The following is a 22,109-nucleotide window of genomic DNA, read 5'->3' as shown; positions in this document are numbered from 1 at the left end:
AGAAACTTTAAGTAAAGGAGGGATAAAATCTGATTTTTTAAAGCTCAAGTTGATCTTATTTACATAAAATTTGAGAAAAGAGAAATCCAACCTACAGTAAGGAAAGCGGATTTGTGGTTGTCTACAGCCGGGGGTATAGAAACTCTGACTGCAAAGGGGTGCAAAGGAATTTTTGAGGGTGATGAAAATGTTCTATCTTGACCATGGTAGTGGTCACATAGGTATCTACATTTGTCAAGATTCGTCAAACTATACTCTTAAGACGAGTACTTTTTTGATATAGTTTTTCGGTTTTACCTCAGTAGAGTTGGATTACAAAAGAAAAGATCTCATTGGCTGCTGTCTAGAGAAAAGACTGCCGGGTAGAGACAAGAGGACCAGTTGGGAGTCTGTCACTGTAGGGCAGGTGGGAATGATGGTGGCTTGGATTAGGACAGTCTCAGTGGAGATAGGTAAGCAAGCTGCTACTGCATTTATATTTTGGAGGCATGGCAGTTAAGACTTCCTAAGCACCTGGGTGGCTCAGTTGGTTAAGCATCTGCCATGAGCTTGGGTCATGATCTCAGGGTCCCAAGATCCAGCCCCACATGGGGGGGGGTGTTCTTGCTCAGCAAAGAGTCTGCTTCTCCCTCTCCCTCCACCCCTCCCCTGGCTTATGCTTCTCTCTCATGCTCTCTCTATCTCAAACAAATAAAATCTTTAAACGCAATAAGAAGCCTTCTTAAAACTGGGCTGGAGGTAAAGCAGGAAGCACTACACTAAGTGCTTTGTGTCTGAGGCATTTCTACTGACCCATTTATGATGCCAGAGTGATCACAGGCAAGCCTGTTTGGGTGTTATGGTTAATTCTCTCTCATGGGCATTTAATCTCCAAGCGCATGGTGGGATGGAGGACCACATTGAAGCACTGGTGCATCTCATGCTTCTTTGGCTAAATACCATGATGCCTTAACTTGGAATAGCTAAACTAGGAAGGTCGCTCTGTTTTTTAAAATGCTACTGAACAATGCCTTGTATAGAGTAGGTATTCAATAAATAACTGTTACATTTACTTGCTCTGTCACTGGCTTTGTGCACTTACTATTACAACTGGCTTTTTTCCCCCCCGGTACATTACCAGTAATAAGGATGGAAGCTGAGTGGGAGGCTGAATTTTAGACTGCTTCCCTGATACACAGTGACAACTGTGATATCCTTTGCAACTAATAAGGTCAAGCATGGCTGCTGGCATCTTCTCGAGTAGGAGGGTGACCTGCCTACAGCTGTGTGAGATGAACCTGCAAAGTGACTGTTCAGACTTCATGGGACAAAGCAAGCTGAGTGTGGATAACATCAACGTTGGAATTGTATGAAAACTGTGAATGCTGATACATATTCGTGTGTGTGTCCACAACCAAATCCTTCAAACTAAAACTAAGACATCTCCCCTCAAAGTTTACATACAGATCTCTCCTTTAGATAAACTGTTTCACAGAAATTAGCACTTAGGTATACTTTGTTTTGCAATTAATCTCTTCCTCCCCTCCTTCTGTGTTCACTCAGTATCTATTCACACATCAAGCTTGGGGCAGCATCAGAGCTACTATGAGGAGTGAGATGTGGCCCTATTATCTCTCATTAGTAATCTAGTCTCTTTCAAGAGGACTGAAAACTCCTTGAAGGCAAGACTCAACTCTGATCCCCTTCCTGGACACCTTCATATAATAAAAGAAGACCATACTTCAAAGCAATGGTCAGTAAGATTTTCTTTTTTTAAGGGCCAGGTAATAAATACTATAGGCTTTATGGACCATACATTCCTTGCCATGTCTATTCAGTTCTGCCATGTGGGCAAAAGCAGCCACAGTCCATTTATAAACAAACATGACCATGTTCCAGTAAAACTGTATTTAGAAAAACAAGTGGTAGGCCATATTTGCCTCCCAGGTCATATGGTCTAACAACCCCAGCTATACAGAATGAGACACAGATGAACAGAACGTATTACAAAGAGTATATATGAGGGTTTGGATTAGTTCTTATCCTTGTTTGAGGCATAAACGCCTCTGAAAATATGATTAAACACCTTTGCTGGAAAACACATCTACAAAATTTACATTTGCTTTCAGTTCATCAATTCTACAGCTGAATTTATGTATCAGTGGATATATAACAAGTCATTCATGGGAAAGTAAGGGTGCATATCCCCAACATAGATGGAAACTATCACATTCTCCCTTAAACTATAACTTGAGGTCCTCAATAGAACTTTGCTGCAAACTCAGAATCCTTGATGTGATGCCTTCCTTAACCCCCTCAGGCCCTCTTATCTTTCCAGTACATCACAAAAGGCAGCATAGTGACTCTTGCACACACTCTGCCTTCATGCTCAGTTCTGTCCCCTTTTGTTCACCAGTTAAACAACAAGCCTTGGAACCACCTTCATCTGCTTGTTTAGTATCCACTTTAGCCCTCCAGTGTGTGCAACATTCTTCTCCAAGGTGAAAACTCACCAGTAAGCAGTGCACAGGGTCTCCCCTTAGATCCGTGTCCGGCGCCTGCAGCAAACGCCAGTCTCGGCCTTTGTTATATGTGATGAAAGTCTTCACTTGGTTGTCAATCTTCTTGTTAGCCAAGAACATTCCCTTTATCCCTGCTACCTGGGAAAAATTGACATGGCTGAAAAATACATCAATTTGAGCTAGGATACATTGGTTTACTTAAAAAATAAGCATACTGTCAAATTCAGCTGTAAGGACTTGTCTTAGCGGATAGAGAGGGTGAGGCTGGGGGAAAAGGGGTAATGCTGAAGTATAATGACTCCCTGAACTGTGGGACACAAAAGCAATAGATCTATGCCCCTTACAGTATGGCAGTTGTATTCTAAGTTTGATGGAAGCTTTTTACTTCGTCTAAGGTAGGTTTGTGATAGTTTGCAGTTGCCTGGAGTTAAAAATCTGGTGCTTTCAGTTCTGCTGCCTGGCAAATGATGCATAAATAGGGCTACTTTAATTTTATGTTAGGCATAGCACCCATGGACTTAAATACTTTATTTTCTTTAATCTTTGTAACAATTCTCCTAAGCATGACTTTTTTTTTTTTTTTTTTTTTTTACATATGAGGAAACTGAGGCTCATCCAGGTAAAGTGACTTCTCCAAGGTCATGCTACCTAAGGTCACACAGAGAGTAAGTGGCAGACCTGGAATTTTAACCCAGAGCTGATGGCTTCATAGACTATGCTCTTAATAACTATCTAAATCGTTGAGCTATTTACAGCCTTGGGCAATTGAGAAAGGTCAGTTTAAAGCTCATGATCCAATTGCTATTGCTTTTCCCCCTTTTTTTCTTCTGTAAAAAGATGGCTCTATTAAGCCATGGAAATACACTGAACAAAAGAGAACAGCTTTTAAAGGTAAGAAGCAGTGGTTTCCCTAAATTGTCAAATCATTCCCTCTTCCATTCCTGTAACACTTGTTCGATGTTCCCACTGTCAAGAGTCCTTATTAATTACTTGGCTCTGACAATATGATTGCCTTCTCTCTTCCATATTTGAGGAAAGAGGTAAAATTGGTAACTTGACAAAACCGTGTGATAACAAATTGTTAGTTGTGTACCATATTTTTCAAGAGTCTTTGAGTGTATTAAATACTTCATACCTATTTTACTCTACTTGGAATTATGACAGCCCAGAAAGACTGGGGGCCAGGGAAAGAAGGATTTGAATACATGCAACAGTGCAGTACAGGCCATCTCATTCAATTCTTAGTAACCATGAGATAGAGTTACCAGCTGCCACATTTAAGGATAAGGAAACAGGTGAACTTAGAATGAGTGGCTTTGTAGAGCACAGATTGGGAGTAAGTGGATAAGCTAACAAGTATATTTGAACCCACTTATCTCAGCCCTTTAGAGGAGAATATGAAAGTTTTTAAGCAAAAGGATGAAAAAATAGCATGAGTCAATGCCATTCACCCAGCACTATGCCCAGGGCCTCTGGCATTCACTACAAATGGGCTACAGCCCAGATTCTATGAATGAAGAAACTGAGGTGTAGACAAAATTTAATTGCTTATGATAGAGAGTTGGGGTGCACATTCAAATCTGTCTGATTTCCAGTGTTCTTTTAACAAACACAGCTCTGAATTTCTCAACTCAGAGGTTGCGTTTCGATCAACAGAATATGTACATTTTACCTTGGCTTTTGACACAGTCAGACCTCATTAGTTTGTACCTGCTGATCTGGCATATGGGATAATTTAGAGTTGGGCCAACTTTGCATTCCTTTGGAATGACAAGTTTGTTAAGCAAATAAATGGTATAAACGAGTAGCTGGGAGGAATACTTTAAACTACTTAGGAAAACAAGCCTCTTTCTGGGCCATCGACAGCAAGCCGACAGTTTCTTATGCATTGTTGATCCTCAACAAATGTGGAAGACATAAATTCCAGGAGCACTGTACCTCCCAAGGATGGAACGATAATCAGGAATAGTATTTACTTATTCACTATACCAGCTCCATAAGGACTGCTCACCAGGGAACCCCATATTGCTTTTACATATGTTCCAGAGGCTGTTACATACTTAAATATGATTAAACTGCCAGTTCTTTAAAAACGAAATTTCATAAATCATAATTTTCACAAAGTCATACTCATTTTTCCCTCTGCAGCATACTCGTCCGTGAGAAACAACGCTGTCTTAACCATTCAACACTCTAGGTTACAATAAGTACAGAAAGAATGAAATTATTACCTATTCCAGTAGTTCTGTTGCCCATTTTCCTTCCTGCCCTCTCCCTCTTTTGGCAAGTGTGTCAGAGCAGGGTTATACGTGTTTAGGAGCTGGTTCATTTGATTTGCAGAAGCTGTGACTTTACTGGCCCCGGCTGCTTGGCATTATCAAATGCCACTTGAGCATAGAGCTGCGCTTTGTAATTCATCTTTGGCAGCTTGGCCTTCAGGTTTATCTTGGGGAATAAAAACTTGCCAAAGCTGAGGAGGCAATGTGTGACAATAGGGGATGAGCTGGCATGGGTCTGCTTATTTTCCTTTTGCGGCCAAGGCACTTTATCTGTGAAAATCCCATTTGTGGTGGCTTTTTATTTTTCTTGCTTTTTTTGGTCTGGTCTGCAAAGATGGTCACCCCTGCTCCTAAGTTTTCTGTGCCGTCAGCTACTCCTTTTGCTCCAGGCCTGAGAAGCCCATCTTTGTGTCAAGGTGCACCTCTATGCACAAGGCACTTCCCTCAAGGGTTTTTTTTTTTTTTTTTTTTTTTTTTTGTGAGGTCTCACCTGATATGTCTTGAAACTTCTAGCTTCTTGCTTTGTATGTAACTTTGGAAATCAAGGAGCAGCATCAGTGCCCCATATGTGGAATGTGTGTGCACATGTATGTGTATACATAGGTATAAGGTCTGGGGTTCCATTGAGGATGGGGGACATTTATGTTACCAGATAACCTCCCTCAGTATTCACTCTATGTGCATATTTGTGTGGAATGGAGCAGGGGCTAAGAGATGGCACAGGACTGGAAAAAGTAATAGTCCTCAGGAAGATATTCACAGTGACACAGATTTTGAGGAAGGTACTCCTATGGGAATAACACATCTTACTGTTGCGAGTTTGTCTTTTTTTGGGGGAAAGACCTGTTACCTTTTTTACCTTTCTGAATTCTTCAGAAAAATGCTGAGGGTGTTAAGAAGCCACTTATTTTTCTTTGCCTCTCATATGGGGAGTTTGATTCCAGAAGCCTCAAAGCTAATTAGTTATTATTTCTTATTCTCTAATCTCATATGAGCCAAAATAACATTTTGGTTAGATGTTAAACATGAAATGTTACAGCTCAGAGCTCAGGCCAACACAAAGCACATCAGCACACTTACTGTGCCCTAGGATGATAGCTTCAGAGTGTCGCCCTCTTCTCTTTTATTTTACTCCCCTTGTTCACATGGGCTATCTCCCATTCCCTTGGATAACATGCTGATATGTCTCTACCTATTCACTTCCTTTTTTTTATATGCATCTCTAGAGGGTGCTCGTCTGTCCCAATCTTTCTTTCATATCCTCCATGCAGAGGCTAAGCTGGGAAGACCCCTGAACAAGAGTTTCTGCTTGTTTCTGACTCTACTGCTAATTGAGAGATGATCCCTCTTACCCTCTTGATCTCAGACCTCGGTGTCCATCGAAAGATGAATGGATAAAGAAGATGTGGTTTATGTATACAATGGAATATTACTCAGACTTCAATTACAAATCCAAAGTGTCCAAATTTGAAGATAATAAAAATTATGAATCAATAAGTATGGCAAGAAAGAGAATATATCTGTGACCATAATTTCTTTCGGTTCTGGACATAGGATATTTTTACGTTCTAAAGAGAGAATCGCAGCCAGAAGAGACACATACTCAGAGGGAGAGGGGCCAGGGGTGCCTCTGCAGTCAAGGAGACCACTCCCTCTAAAACGTCCAGGTGTTATTTTCTTCCCTATTTCTTCCCTTGCATTCCTCTCCTACAGAGAGAATAAACTTAAATGTAATTCGATGGTACATTCCACATCCTATAAGAAACATGCCCTGGAATGGAGAGCATTTTTCTTCTCTACCTCCTATGGTGGGATTGTAAGAGGCACCTTCCCCCAAGAAATCAAGGTGTAAGTAGATCATCATAACTGTTGAGCTTTATCTTTTAAAGAGGGGGAACTCATAACATGCGGAAGACACGATGTGTGTAACTAAACATGCACTGCTCATTGGTTATGTCTTCCATGATGCCCACTGTGCTTATTCATGTATGTGCACATTCTGTGCATTCCGAATTTTCCAGCCAAGTGGCTTCACTCCCAACACAACCCTTTCCACTTGGCTGGGGTGAACTGTCATTGTCCATTAAGCCAAAGTGCTCTTCATCATCATTAATTAATATTCCCTTCCCAGAGGAGGGAGGATATTGTCCAAAGCTGTCAGACCCCCTCTCATCATCCACACCAGACAAAAACACTAGGAATCACACGTCTCAGACACACTCATCATTGTCTCCTTTTCTCTGGCTACCATCAAGCGTGCTGTCTTCTGTTACCCATCCCATGTGATGCCATTGGAGCATTTGTGCTATTCAGGAATGACAGAATTTTAGGATGCTTGTTTCTAGGCTTCTCTTATGAAAACACATCCACCAGACAAAATTGGGAGGCACAATGATAGCACTGCCTGAATTTAGCTATAAATGCAGACTTAGGACTTGGGTCAGAAGGTGGTGAATAGGTCCAGAACTATCATTTGTGGATTATGTTTATGTTGGCTTTTTGCCAAGACTGTTTTCTTTTTCTTGTCTGGTTTCTTCTACTTTTGGTAAAGTCTAATACTATTTATCCTGTCCTTCAATGGCCTTCAGTCTTAGGGCTATTACTGGACCACAATCAAATACAAGCCCAAATCTTTCCAGAGACACCAATAGCTTGTTGTTATGAGTTTGCATACTCTAGTATGTATGTATGTATGTATGTATGTATGTATTTATTTATTTATTTATTTATTTATTATTTATGATAGTTACACACACAGAGAGAGAAAGAGAGAGAGAGAGGCAGAGACATAGGCAGAGGGAGAAGCAGGCTCCATGCACTGGGAGCCTGACGTGGGATTCGATCCCTGGTCTCCAGGATCGCGCCCTGGGCCAAAGGCAGGCGCTAAACTGTTGCGCCACCCAGGGATCCCCATACTCTAATATTTAGATACTAAATCTGCCACTTACTAGCTTTATAATCTTGAAAAAAATGGTAACATTTTCTGAGTCCATTTACTTATGTTTAAAGTGGAAGTAATTAGAGTCCCAGTATCATAAAGTTATTATAGGATTGAATGAGATAATTATGGAAGGCTCTTTACACAATACCTAGCACATACTGGCATCCACAATTTTATATATTGTTATAATCTCTCATCAACAAAAATCACTATCCAGCATTTTTGCTCTTTGGCCACCTTTCTTGGCTCACATTTCTTAACTCTTTCAATGTGGTCCATGTTCAGTGACCAAATGACACTGAACAAAATACTCTGGTATTTCAATAATTAAACCATGTAAGATGGTCACTCAACACTTTGTCCCCAACATTCCCTATGTTATTACATACATACAAGTACTTCTAGGGCAGAGAGAGCCATATTTGTTGTAAAGTTCCAAAGTGTGATGTGAACAAAATTACTGAATTTAATGAGAAATCTGCTTCCTTTTGGATTTCCCACAAAGACTCATCAACAATACATATCCTTGATACACAGACTCACACCATTATGTATTATATTACACAGTCTGCCTCTACCACAACAGCTTAAAGAGCGCACAGGAATGACAGGTAATTGGCATGCAGAAGGATACAAGCAAAGAACTCACACCACTCCCCTCAGTCACCCCTAAATATGAGCAGACGTGCACTCCATATATTCTATCTTTGTCACTCCTACCTCATATGTTGCTCATCTATGCTCCTTATTAATTCATTTATGGATTTTCTTACTTTTCATTTATCTCTAAGCACTCATCATTCATTGCAATTCTACTGGGAAATTCATGCTGGATGGCTTTCAGCTTCCTGCTAGCCAGAACAATCAGATTTAAGGAACATTTGTGCCAGGTTCCATGTCAGCCAATACTCTTTCTATCTAGGTAATCAGCAGATACGGCACCGCCGTTCTGATCACATCAATTTCAATTCAAGTTGCTGCGAACTGTCAGGCTAATAAAACCAAAGACTCTTCTTCCGGGGTCCTGGGATGCAGAACACCTTTACATAATGCAGTCACACCACTGCTTATAGTGATGATAATAGGAGCCAACAGTTTCCCTACAGATACTCAACTGCAAGAGAGACATAAAAGGAAAAACACAAGGATTAACCAAGGAATGATTTGCCATGTCCAGAAGTCACCCTTTTTCCTCTTCTCATTCCATACCTGTTAGCAATGTCTGAATTCAGAAAACCATTCATGGAAACAGGTGTATATAACAGAACATTGCAAAATCGTTCCTGTCCAAATATGTGATCTCTTTTATCATCAAGGGACTAATTAGAATGGTCTTTGTTTTGGCAGAAAACAAAGTTTATCTCCCAAAAAACTCTTCCACAATAACTTGAAAAGAGGGGGGAAGTTATTCTCAAAAGGAAAAATGCAACCTGAAAATCAGAAAATGTTTTTGGGAGAACAAGGACAGAGTCAAGGCCAAGGTAGCAAACCAGGTGATTGATCTGGGGCAGCTGCTTTGACTTATCAGACTCTTGAAGCAAGATATTTCCATTCTAAGTGCTGGGATATGGCGCAAAAACACATGGAATTTCAACAGAATGCTTAAAATTTAAATGTTTGTATGACATTTACAAATGAGGAAAGAAGCATGGCAATTTACACTTGTTTATAACAAGATGACTAGTTGGCATTAAACGATGTCCTATGGCCATGCTAAGTGCAATACAGGAAGAAACAGAGATCCAAAATATTGGAAGTGTGTTGGATATTTAAACAATGTGGGTAGATTTTAAGACTATAGGAATAGAACATTATATTGGGGCTTAACCTCATTGGAATATAATATTAATTATGCTATCTATAATTTGTTGAGCATTGATGCATTTCTGGCACTATTCATAATACATACGGTAAGAAGATTAACTTAAGTAATCCTCAGAAATTCTATCAAGTAGATACCATGTATAGCTCCATATTTTAAACAAGGAAACTGAGGCTTGGAAATTCTTGGCTTTGTCTCTAGAATACATACATCTGGTGTAGCAAGGATTTAAATCCAGGCAGCCTGACTCCAAAATTTATACTGTAAATCACAATTTTATCCAACATAAATTTGAAACTAAATCACCAGAATATGTAAATGTTTTCCAGAATACATGTTCAGTTTGAGGCTGAGATATATGATACTACTATATTTATCTAGAACCTGGACAGAAAAAGAGTGGAAAAACCTTGTGAATGTGTAAAAAAGTTTGCAGTAGATTTTTCTAAATATATACAGACAGACTATGTCTAATGCTAGTTTGGGCTTTGAATGGAGCATATAAGTTTGTTAATATAACTTTATATATACAAAGAAGTTTAGATACTAGAAGATAATCCCCAAGAGCTCCTAAAGGAGAACGGGGGAGTTGATAACATTAAATGGAATTACAATGATAGGTTTAAATTATTAAATGAAATTGGTTCCTTTCTTCAATATAATTCCCTTGCTTCTAGTTATATAAACAACTTCCTGACTTTATGAACTTATAATCAACCAAAAGATAGCATCATTAGGACTGTACATATTTGAATCGGTTTTAGATGTTTTTTTTTTCCAGATAGGATATAAGTAAATGAGTACATTTCCCAAATTCTGAATACATTTTGTAATGGCTCATTATAACCCATTATAAATCCTTCAGAGTGCAAGATAAGACTGACAAATGGCTAAAATCCATCCTCAAACAGCAGCTTTCTTTCTCCCTAGCTGTGCTTTAAATGGCATTTGTTATGAAAGCTAACCGTTCTAACATAAATGATTTTATTTTGTATCCTGGTCATTTTGAGAAACAAAGGTCCATAGTTGTTTTAGGGAAGTTGGTTTTTTGTCTCTGCCTCCCCCCTTCCCATTTAGGAGAGAAAGACCTAACACTTTGCTCTCACTCACTGGCCATCTGAGGAGATGATAATTAATCAGTGAAAGTTATCAGGTTAGAAAGGTCCAATGGCTTAGGAAAATAATTATGTGAGAACATTAAGTGATAGACAAGTTAAATTCCCTAAAAAAAAAAAAAAAAGAAGAAGAAGAAAAGAAAGGTCCAATGGGAGCATCTTCTAGTGCAATGCAAAGATGTCTCCCTCATGCTCACTGGCCCTTTGCTCACACTATGACACCCTGTTTGCCCACTCTCTCCAGGTCCCGAGACATCATGGCCTGTGGATTTCATCAAAAAAGGATGCCTCCCAGAGGTGGTGTGTGGATTGTAACTTAACCGATAAAAATGTTCTACGAATCCTCGCCTTCCCCAAATGAAATGAGGCCACATAAGGAATTGGACTTAAAATGACAGAGGCAATGGCCAAAGGCAGGCCTTCACCTGCCGGCCCAGACATTGCAGTGGCTCAGGACCACACACACTTCATGACATACCTCATAGAGGTCGATCATGATGTTGCCCTCTGGACCTCTGCTGCTCTGAACATTCTCCAAGGCCAGCGTGAAATAGACCCCACGGGTGTCTGAGATATAGAGGTTGTATGTGTCATTCTGGTTCCATTCTTGAACTGCTGCAAACACTTGATTCTCATCTGTGCTGATGACATGCATGTCCTGAGGACAAAGAGAAGTGAAAAGGATGATGAGGTTCGTACATTAACATGGCATATGTCCAAAGAGAGCAGAATCTCGTGAAGAATACCAGACTAGGCTCTTAGGCACTGTCATGGAAGGTGAAAATTTTCCTTTTGCATATTTGTGAAATAATAATTAATAAGGAAAGTGTTAATCATATATTTCCTTTGTTATATGTAGGGTTAGGCAGTAAGATCATGAGAAAATAGGGCAGAGAGATGCTTGGTAGCTCACTTATTATTTAGTTACCTCATTAGATAACTGAAGAATACTTTCAAGTGTGCATGACTTTGGAGAATCAGTCATCCTGATATTCTTGCCAGGCACAAACATGGTACATGTTCAGAAAGCTTATGTGGGGCAGAAATGAGGAAAAGTTGGAGAAAGAGAGAGAGAAAACCAACAAGTCCTGCATCTCTCAGTGTGGTCCCTGGGCCACCAATGTGGGCATCACCTGCAAGCTTGTCAGATACACAATCTCAGGCCTCACTTACTGAATCAAAAATCTACATTTAAATACAATCTTTGTGTAATTCATATGCACATTAAAGTTTCCAAACCATTCCCCCAGGCTTAGCACCTCCCAGAAGCCCTTGAGGAAAACACTTGAGAACCCCAAAGCACTAATCTTTCAGGTCCATAAGTGTTCAAGGACTTAGTGGTTTATCTAAACCTTTACTCTGAGAAGTTTAGCAGGAAACCTTAAGTGAGAGAGGGAAAAAGTAGCCTGCTTTCAGACTCTGGTAGTCCTGGAGATAAAAACAAGGCAAAGGTAACGTGGAGGCAGTGAGCAGGTGTGGGGGAGTGGAGGAGGCAGGGGATTAGTCCAAATCCTTTCTTCCCCATCAAAACTCCAGAGAAGTGGATGTCTGGCGGGGAGGATAACACAGACCAAGGCTTGTTGTCTTCTGTGCAAATGCTTTGGCAGCCGTCTACTGCCTTTGCTCAAGGCAGTAGACACTGGTATAACTTTCAAAAACCAGAAATCAAATCAAAACATACAACAGAATTACATGTAAACACAAAGAAAGAAGAGCAATAAGGAAAGATTCTTAGCCCATGTGTAGCTTAGTACTCAAATCTTCCCAGATGGATCATCCTCCACCCTTGAAAAGCTTCAGGAGATCTTTCAATCTTCTTTGGCAAGAATTTCAGTGCTAGAAAGTTCTACCTAACTTCTAACCTAAATTTCTCATTGTAATACATGTCCGTGTTCTCTCAACCAAACAGTCAGCAATTCAGGTTGGAACCTGCTCTAAACACAGAGGAACAAGTCTTTTCCTCCTTTACCATGATCACAGTGAACTCCTATGATCCCAGAAGGAAGAAGTCTTTATCCAAAGAGTTTTATATTCCTCACCCCTCCTTGGGTCTTATGTGCCATACTTTAGTGTTTGGTAATGGTTTTATAAAAAGAATACAGAGCGGGAGGCCAAAAATGAATCCTTCCCATTAATTCAATGTGGATCAATAATGTAAACTTATGTTTGGTATGGAAGTTGGCCATTGCTTATATCAGCCAAATGTTTATTTCCATTTCTTCTAATAATGGTAGTTGATGTTCTTTGAAAAACACCCTTATGACTCTCAGACAAATTTCCTCCCTGTACTTAGTCTTTGCTACTTTTTTCTATCCTCAGCACCAGAAAAGCTTGTTGGCCTAGCATTCAGGATATTCAATATCCTTGACCACACTGGTTGGATCAGTGTTGGGTATGCAACATAAAGTCAAGAAGACATAATTCTAGAATGATACCAGTATTATCAATAAGTTAAAAAAAAAAAAAAGTCTAGATCTGATGGAGACACATCTTGGAGGGGAGGCAGGGGAGGCAAGGGATGAAACCAGTCCTGAAGAAAATAGGCTCAAAAGGGAGATAGGTCACATTCTGTGAATGCTTTTGGATCTTTGATTGTGGACAACTAAGAAGCCTGCTGCACCTGTAAACCTTTCAGTTAGAGAGAACAGTAGAACACAATGGTTAAAAGAATGGACCTTGAAGTCAAACTACCTCTGCAACATAGCTATGTGAACTAAACTCTGTGCCTCAGAATTTCTACCTGCAAAACGGATAGCAGTATGCCCTCCATGGAGTTGTGAGGATTAAATCACTTACTAGGTGTAAGTGATTAGCATTATAATAGTGCCTGGCACAGAGTATCTGTTCCATTCATGCTACTTATTTTCAGTTACATAAGCCCTTAAATCTACTTTGTTGATTAAGCAAGAGTCATATGGCCTTTCTGTTCACTGCACATGTTGCGGGACTGGCTAGTATACCTAATAAGAAATAGTTCATGCAAGTATTTTGCTTCTTTCTAACAGAGGGAGTTAGCTATAGAAATTAGCCCAAGGGCCATTCAACAACTGAGGGCCAAACTTTCTATGGGTTCCCACTTCCTAAAGGACAAAGACCCAAATCCTTATTCTGGCATTTAAAATCCTCAAATAACTGCTTTCAATTCACATTCCCCCACCAGTAGGATGCAGTATCTTCCCTGAATTCAAGTTAAAATATTTAAGCACAGATCTGGCCCCCCACAGACCATGGACAACATACCTATTGCCCACCTCTGTGCCTTTGGAATGAGTTTGTGCACTGGTGAACCTTTGAAGTCCAGGTCACCACAGATATCTTAATAAATGCTAGGGACAAGAGTGCATCAACTATATTATCCCAACTCATATAAATCTTTATTTTGTAGTTTTGGAACCAAAACACAGGGCTTCAAGGTCACTTAGAGAACTAGTTGAGTAACAATAGCAGATTCAAATGGCCATTTCTAGATAAGGGCCAAGATCAGATCTCTCTCTCCATATAATCTAATTACATTGTAGAGACTTAAAAAATGTTGGTCTCAGATATCTTAATTGAAAGATCTGACATGTTTAAATGTCATCTTTCTTTCTTCTTCTTGTCTACATTCTTCTCCATCAGGAACATATGTTCTTTCTACACAGAGTGACACTTTATGTTGAATATTTTTACTAAGACACAAAATTTTAAAATGAGAAGTGACCTTAGGAATCTTTTACTAGAGTGCTTACCAAAATCTGTTCCATAGGACACCAGCATTGATGGATTCTAATAGACTTTTTTTTTTTAATGGATCCCTCTGTAAAAAGCTTTGATTAATGCTGAATTATATAGTTTTCTTGCTCACAGGACATCCTAGAGCTTTTGACACCAGTGACCTACAGATACTCTTGAGGCAAGGGACATAGAATGGAGTTTATTTTTTTCTTAAGCTTATTTGATCATAGAACCAAATTTTTGTGAGGCATCTCCAAGGATATTATATTCAGAGTAATGTTTACTTTAATTTAAAAATGTAAAAACTAAAACAACAAACAGACAAAAAACAGAGAAAGAGAAATTGATAAGCCAGTCTAAGGCTTCAAAGCAGGTTAGAGACAGATGCAGGGCTGGAATCTGGGCCTCCTGCTGTCAGCCTCTGCACCACCCACGCCCCTGTTCCCATCGATCCCCCACCACACAGACAACTAGATCCATACTGATAATAATATTACCTTGCTTTTATAGAGTATCTGTCCTCCAAAATGCTCAAAGCACTTTCATATGTATTGCCTCATTCATCTCCCTTGAGTAGCTCAGAACAAGCTCCAAATAAGGTAAGGGAAGGAAACTGTCACCAGGACTCCCAGTCTGGGGGGCCTCATGCTTTTAACAGCAGCAGCGGCATTAAAGTCTCCCCATCCCCCTCTCTAGGCAGCGGTACCATATTATTATTATCATTATTATTATTTTTTTTAACACAGCTCAAGGTAACCATGGTCTTTCAAGAGTGGATACAATGGCAGTGGATGATTACAGAAAATTTGAAGATGAAACTGGTTTGTCTTAATTCCTTTGGTGGGCACGAAGCTTTCCAGCTAAGGCAGCCCTGGCTTTGATAGAAGGCCATGGAAGTACAGGCACTTTTCTGGCAGATCACTCCACCCAAGCTGGGGGGCTATTCTTTGAAGGTGTAATGGCATTGTAATAAGGCATCTCATTGCCTTAAATAATAAACACTTGCTTGGATCACATAATACATTCATTTGCTCTACTGGCTCCTATTTTTCTGGGGACAAGTGAAATTAATCATTGCATTCTACCCTCATACCTGGGATGAGACTAGTAATGGGGGATGCTCATCTGGTATAGAAAGGGGAGGGGACAGACAGCAGATTCAGGCTCAAAGTACAACTTTTTCTTCCAGACTGGCTGGATGTCACTGAGGGCAAGTGTACACAGTGATCTGTGTGATGGTTATGAACAAGCAATGCAAAGTATGTGTTTCCTAACACTCTAGCAACAGATCCAAAGATGTTTCTTTGGTTTTAAATGGCCATTTCCAGGGCTCCTTAGGTCCATGGGACTTTTTGACGGCCCTGCAGTATATCAAAATTTGTGTGTGTGTGTGTGTGTGGGGGGGGGATCTGCTATCTTAATTAAGCTATTAATTTATTTCAAGAGAAGAAACGTATAATACAAAGGATGCCAGTTTAGGAGCTCAGGAGACTTGAGTGTTAGCCTCAGTTAGGCTATGAACAGCATTTGGTTTAGCTGGGACTTATTCCACACAAAGAGTATATTCCCAGGAGAGAGAGCACAAGAAGAGTGACTCAGATCTGCTGCTTCCTGATTGGGTCTCAATTCCCACACGCCTCTTGAGCAAGAGCATCTCCCTGCATTGACTTTAATTCTTGTTTTTAAAGGTATAAATCTTGCAAGCTAAACTACTGCATTTACTGATCAATCAAAGTAATAGCAATTTATTTCAGCACTCAAGAGGGGGGCAGGGACCCAAAATGGCTCTGTTGGACTTACTGAGAAGGCACGATCATGTCCCTCATGGACCTTCCTAAAAGATTATCCAGGGTAATTTTAACAACACTCAAATTTAGCTTTACATATGGACTTTACCCAATTATCATCTAAGGCACAACTCCAAAGTTGTAAGTGCTTGTCTTTTTGGAAAACATTTTAAACTGAATCAAGAGCAGGGAGCATTTAAATGTATACAATCATAGACATATAGTTCTGGGCAATTGCCACTGTCATTAGTCTCTTAGTGGCTGAAAATAGTAACTGCTATCATGGATATCCTCCTTTGGAGTCAACAGTGCAATTTAATGTGTGCTACTATTTCGAATGAGCTGGCATCTCAGCCCACCTTACTACTGCTAGGCTTAGGGGCAGAGTGATGGCCAAGAAAGAGAACTCTGCCTGGCGAGGCCAGAGCAACTGGTGACCATTGGCTCTCCTGGAAGAGGAGACCTGTGAAGCCCTTGTTTTATATCTATCACATGATTTTCAGGCAGCTAGCTGGTGTTGGTCCAGGACAGCATACTACGAAGTTATGGATAAATACACAAGATAAGGAGTCATGAACATTCAATCAAAAAAAAAAAAAAAAAAAGTTCTCTATGTTCTCTGTCCAACCCAAAGATTTCAAAGCTGAGATACAGCTATATTTAAACCTACACTGTCCCTCTCCTACAGCCATATATACCTCCCTTGTTCTAAGATAAGGCACAATATATTAACTATTTCAGACCACAAATACGCAGCTTTGAGCTACCAAGTCAGTTTGACCTCCACTAGGTGGCGCTCCGTATTAACGCAGTTCTTCAGTGTTTCTGGAAAGACAGCCCAGGGATGTCAGCGGTTGAGAGGGTCTTTAACTTTCGTCTGTCATTATTTTCAAAGGAGTAGGTCTTTGGGGAAATCCAAAAAATTAGCTGTGCCTCAGAACTAAGTCAAAGAGTCTCATAAATCCTATTGAGAGAAAAGGCAAAAGTTGGATGCCACATAGATGCACCACCTCTCAATAATTAACAACAATAAAATGAAATAGAAATGTATTACACCTGTTTTACTGATATAATGTGTATCCAAAGCCTATTTTCTGCCTTGCTAGAATACCCATACCTTCTACTTGAAAATATTTACTACTGAAAAGTAAAAGCAAATCAGTTAATCTATTCAGACGCATCTATAGCAAGAATTAGAGAGAGAGAGAGAGAGAGAGAGAAGCTGAAAAATAGTCATAGGAGATGAGAAGAGATAAATGATTATGAGAAACTGAAAGGGTCCTTGGGAAAGGGGTGAAGGCAAGAATATGGGAATTGGAGAAAATATGGAAATGAAGAAATCCATTTAGGTCATACCTTAGGCAAAGCATATTTGGGCAGCTTCATTTGGGCAAACGCATTCCTTCGGTAGGACACGTAGTAATGTGGCCGTCCTCCTGATGTCAGCTGGATGATAAACACAAAAGTAAGAGGAGCTACTCTAACAGTTACAGGCCATAGAAAAAACAGCCGTGAATGGCAGGGGCTAGCTGCCAACCCAACAGTGTGCATGACTATTGTGGACAAGTGTAAAGAACTAGAGTTCCATTCAAAAACAACTCATACAGTGTATGTGAGTTGGTCTGAGGCCCAAGCTAAACCCATAACATGAAAATTTAATTCTTCAGTTTGCACTGTGGCTCAGAAGCCAGGCAATATTTTCAGTGTCTTTTCTTTTTCTTCTTCTTTTTTAATGATATAAGCCTCAGATGATATTAACTTAATGTCCATCAGAAGTCTCTAGCTGTCTAGCCCAAGACTATGGACGTGCAAACAGGTCCCCATGCCATATAGGAAGGAAATGGCCCAGAGCTGGAGCCTCTCATCTCTGAATATTGAATGCCATTTGATGCAGTCACACTAATGACCATAAGTATGTCTCAGACACGGCACTGCAGCTGACACATTAGATGGAAAGCCAGCCAGGATCGTGGTCCACAATCATTATAAGAGCTCTATCTCCCAGAGAAGAGCTGTGAGCCACCTCCTCCAAGTCTGCCCAGCACATATAGCCCAACAAACCCCGTGGGTGCCAGGGAGGGCAAGAAGGAGTGTGGTCTCCATCTCAACATGAGCACTGTTTAGTGCAGGTAGTGTCAAGGGCTGCACTGCCAACCTCTCCTCTTTGTAGCCACTTTTTTTTTCCAGCTTCATTGAGATATTATTCACATATATTTGTTTTAAGATGTACATATGATTTGATACACATACATACTGCAAAATGCTTATCACCATAAACTTAGTTAACACCTCTTTCTCCTCATTTAATATGATATTTTGTGCATGGTGATAACATTTAAAATCTACCATCTTAACAACTGTCAAATATATAATACAGTGCTGTTAATTATAGTCACTATGCTTTACATCAGATCCCCAGAAGTTATTCATCTAATAGCTAGAAATTTGTCTCCTTTGCCCACATCTCTCCACTTCCCAATCCCTATCTACTATCTATTTCTATGGGTTGGTGTAGCTATTCTTAATCCATGTAAGTATCTGGAGTTAGAGTATCAGCCAGAGTTCACATACTTAGATTGTGTCAATAAATGTTCTGGGCGAATGTCCGTCAGATTCACAAAAAGGTGACCAGAAGTTATCATATTCACCGATATGGGGTCAGATAACCTCCTAGTCTCTGTGATGGGTTACAGGACCACATTCACAGTGGCATGGGTAGAAAACATATGACACTCTCATTGCAGAATTGATTCCCATTTGTAAGTCATATATGTGGATTATAAACCATTATTAGAAAACAGAAAAGGTTCCTGGGAGAAACAGTGATAGAAAAATGAATTATAGATAGAAGCAAAACGTGCTTCCATTTTAATGTCACTTGATAATTGGGTGCTGAAGTTATCAGAGTACTCATTATTCATTTCCCTAAAGAAAATTGAAATATGTGTGTGTATGGGTCTGTATAATCATTTGTGAAACATTTTAAGAGAACATAAGCTGACGTTGGGCATTTTGAACATCTGCTTCCTCAAAACATGAGACTGAATATTCTGAATTATGATTTCTTGTCCAAATAAATAGAATAGTGTTTAGAATATGTCTCAATCATATTGAAATTGTGTGTGTATATATAGTGCACATGTGTATAAATATATAGATAAGTAAATATATATATAAATATACAAACTATATAAACTATTTAGCAATTGTACTTTTGTTACTCTTATTATGGGAAGCAATAAGTGAAGTCTGTCCAAACTTAACTAATAACTGAAGCATTATCCAAACAAACCTAGAATTTTCCTTAAATGCTGAAAAGAAGCAAAGCATTCTTGCTCCCTGTCTCTTCTAACCACTCAACCTCAAAAGGTTTCCCACTCTCTTCAGGGGTGAAAAAGCCACCTGAGTACATCTCATCTCCTCTATTTCTTATCCTAATCACAGTCAGAGCATGACAATAATGGCTGATTACTCTCCACCTCGCCTCTGCCTCCCACCACCTCCAGCTACCCCACAGCTTCCTGTTCCCATCTATTTCTCTATTTTTAAGGTGAGTATTGGGGAACAGGCTGATTGGTTGACTGTTCTGATAGGAAGAGACTGATGCATCCGCTCAGTCCCATGAAGGCAGAGGAGGGGGTGAACAGAAGTGTGCATCATTCTGAGACAACCTCCGGACCATTCGCAGTGTTTCCATGACCCCGTGTTGATAAAGTCCTCCAGACGTTGCCCAAAGGAGCTAATTAGTATTCTGTGAGCATAGAAGCTTTGACACTCAGTAATGTTCCTTTTGTCAAAGAGATGATTTTTTTTCCTCTTTTTTTTTTTTTTTTTTTACTCGTAAGGGGTGTAAGCAGGCAAAGGAGGCTGCATTAGGGACCGAAGCAGGAAAGAGAAATGTCTGAGACAATCAGCAGAAGTGGATCTTTCATACCTGAACAAACACATAATCATCCTGGACAATCAAAGAGTCTGGGTCAATGTAGCCTGGGAAAGGCTTATTTCTGTTGGCCTCTGTGCAGTTCTGCATTCGGCAAGTTAGGTACTGTGAATCTGAAAAAAAAAAAATGGGTAGGGGGGATGTATACACCCAGTATTGGACTCGGAGTGGACATTTTCCATTTCCCTTGTCATCTCCAAGTCTTTAAACCAACCCCACATTCTTTAAATGTATTATTCTTACCATTATTATTGTTAAAAGTAGTGTCATTATTATTTTACTCACTTTCTAGCAACACCATCACCACCATGCCCCAGTGCCTCCACCATATCTTGCCATCTTGGAATACTAAATTCTCATTAATTAATTCTCCCCTCCCAAACCTAAATGAAAACATTTTTTAAAAACTGGCATTAATACTTGTGATTTTTGTGATTATTATTTTGCATTTGTAGGCTCTTCTTCCACACTCTGACCTTTGACCAACAGGCAGGAAAACATGGACATACATGCAATCACCCAGTCATCTCATGAAAGAAATGCACTGTTATAAACAGGAAGATTCCATATAAGATAAAGGCTTTTCTTCTATTAATAATTGCAGCGAGACAGAATAGAGAGGGGATTCCTGACCCCAAAACTCTGTTCTCATTTTACAGATGAGTAGACTAAGACCCTGAATGCCACCTGAGACTCAACTGCAGATGGTAAGCTATCAGTTATAATAACTCTTATGTAGATTTGATATCTATTGGTGGAAGTACATTGTATCAGGGAGGCTACCTTGGTTTTTCGACTACAACTATTCTGACCTGTCTAGCTGTCACTTCCTTACTTAAAACTCCTTTTGCCTCATTGCATTTAAAATAAATTCAAACCTTACAGGACCACCATTCCAATTTCTCCACATGCCAATCTCTTCTTCTATCTGTGATTCTTCTAATCTGGCCTCCTCTATGTTTGGAAATGGTGCCAGACTTCCTACTACGTAAGAGACTTTTTATTTGTACTCCCTCTGTCTGAAATGCTTGTCTCCAGGTTGCTCACAAAGAAAGTTCTAGATTTCAGCCCACTATTACTTTTGAGGGTCTTCCATGATTAGTATTTTATTAATTACTACCACATACCATTTTATTAATTCCCTTCATGGAGTTTATCACAATATAAAATTATCTCCTCCTTATTTATTTCTGTCTTTCTCCATTAGAATATAATCTCCTTGAAGACAGTAATGGGTCAATAAGTAAATACTCATTGGATTGTGCCTCTTGATTGAAATACATATTTTGAATGAAAAATAAAGCTGTTTCACTCTTTTTTTTTTTTTTTTTTTGATGCTGAATGAATGGATGAGTTTGATTTTAGGACATCACGATATATACAGAAATCCACTCTTCCAAATTAAAGGAAATCAGGAGATGAAGACTTACATGAAATGGGGTAGGCAATAGTATTGCATTGGATACAAGGATTCACAAATGACTTCCCTTGGGGAAATTTCCCGGACCATCTTTACCTAAGGAACTTGGGTAAACCTACATTCTAGAAGGAGGACCACTAGGGAGCAGTATGCACATTTGCTCCATCTGACCAATGACTGCTGTAAGGTCTTAGGAGACTAGAGGAGAGCTTTACCTACAATATTTCTTCATCCCACTGCCATCTGTGGGGATGGGATGGCTCTGAAATACTTTAAGATGTCTAGTCCCAGTGAAACCATCTCCAGAGGTAAACTAAAGAAGAGCCATGTACTCACTCTTACTTACCTCTGTTTTCAAACATTCTTATAGTTTTATTTTTGGGCATAACTCAAGATCTTTCTCCTTGAAGACAACTTCTGTGATTCAGTCCTTCCCTATCACTATAGCTCACAAAATCATTACCTCACAATTTCACACTCCATCAGATCCTTCTACAACTTTTAATAGACTTCCATTTTTCTAAAGGCAGCTTGGGGTCACAGAAACAATGGACACTGGCAGCTGGGAGACCTTGGCTTGAGTTCTGGGT

The 22,109-nt window shown here is 39.7% G+C and overlaps 1 protein-coding gene across 6 annotated transcripts in view; it reads right to left on the bottom strand.

The window, feature by feature from the left end:
* SORCS1 (sortilin related VPS10 domain containing receptor 1) overlaps positions 1-22,109 on the bottom strand; it is a 508,497-nt gene that overhangs the window by 108,906 nt on the left and 377,482 nt on the right. For all 6 annotated transcript variants that reach the window (XM_077877715.1, XM_077877711.1, XM_077877717.1 and 3 more), the window contains exons 7-10: positions 20,094-20,212; positions 17,516-17,605; positions 11,137-11,316; positions 2,493-2,639 (exon numbers count right to left, since the gene is read on the bottom strand). In XM_077877715.1, the coding sequence (XP_077733841.1) occupies positions 2,493-2,639; positions 11,137-11,316; positions 17,516-17,605; positions 20,094-20,212 (536 nt within the window). The remainder of the gene's footprint in view (positions 1-2,492; positions 2,640-11,136; positions 11,317-17,515; positions 17,606-20,093; positions 20,213-22,109) is intronic.

Source organism: Canis aureus, chromosome 29 (assembly GCF_053574225.1).
Source record: "Canis aureus isolate CA01 chromosome 29, VMU_Caureus_v.1.0, whole genome shotgun sequence".
NCBI classification, from domain to species: Eukaryota; Metazoa; Chordata; class Mammalia; order Carnivora; family Canidae; genus Canis; species Canis aureus.
The sequence above is the reverse complement of the archived record's forward strand: the minus strand, read 5'-3'. Positions and strand labels throughout refer to the sequence as shown.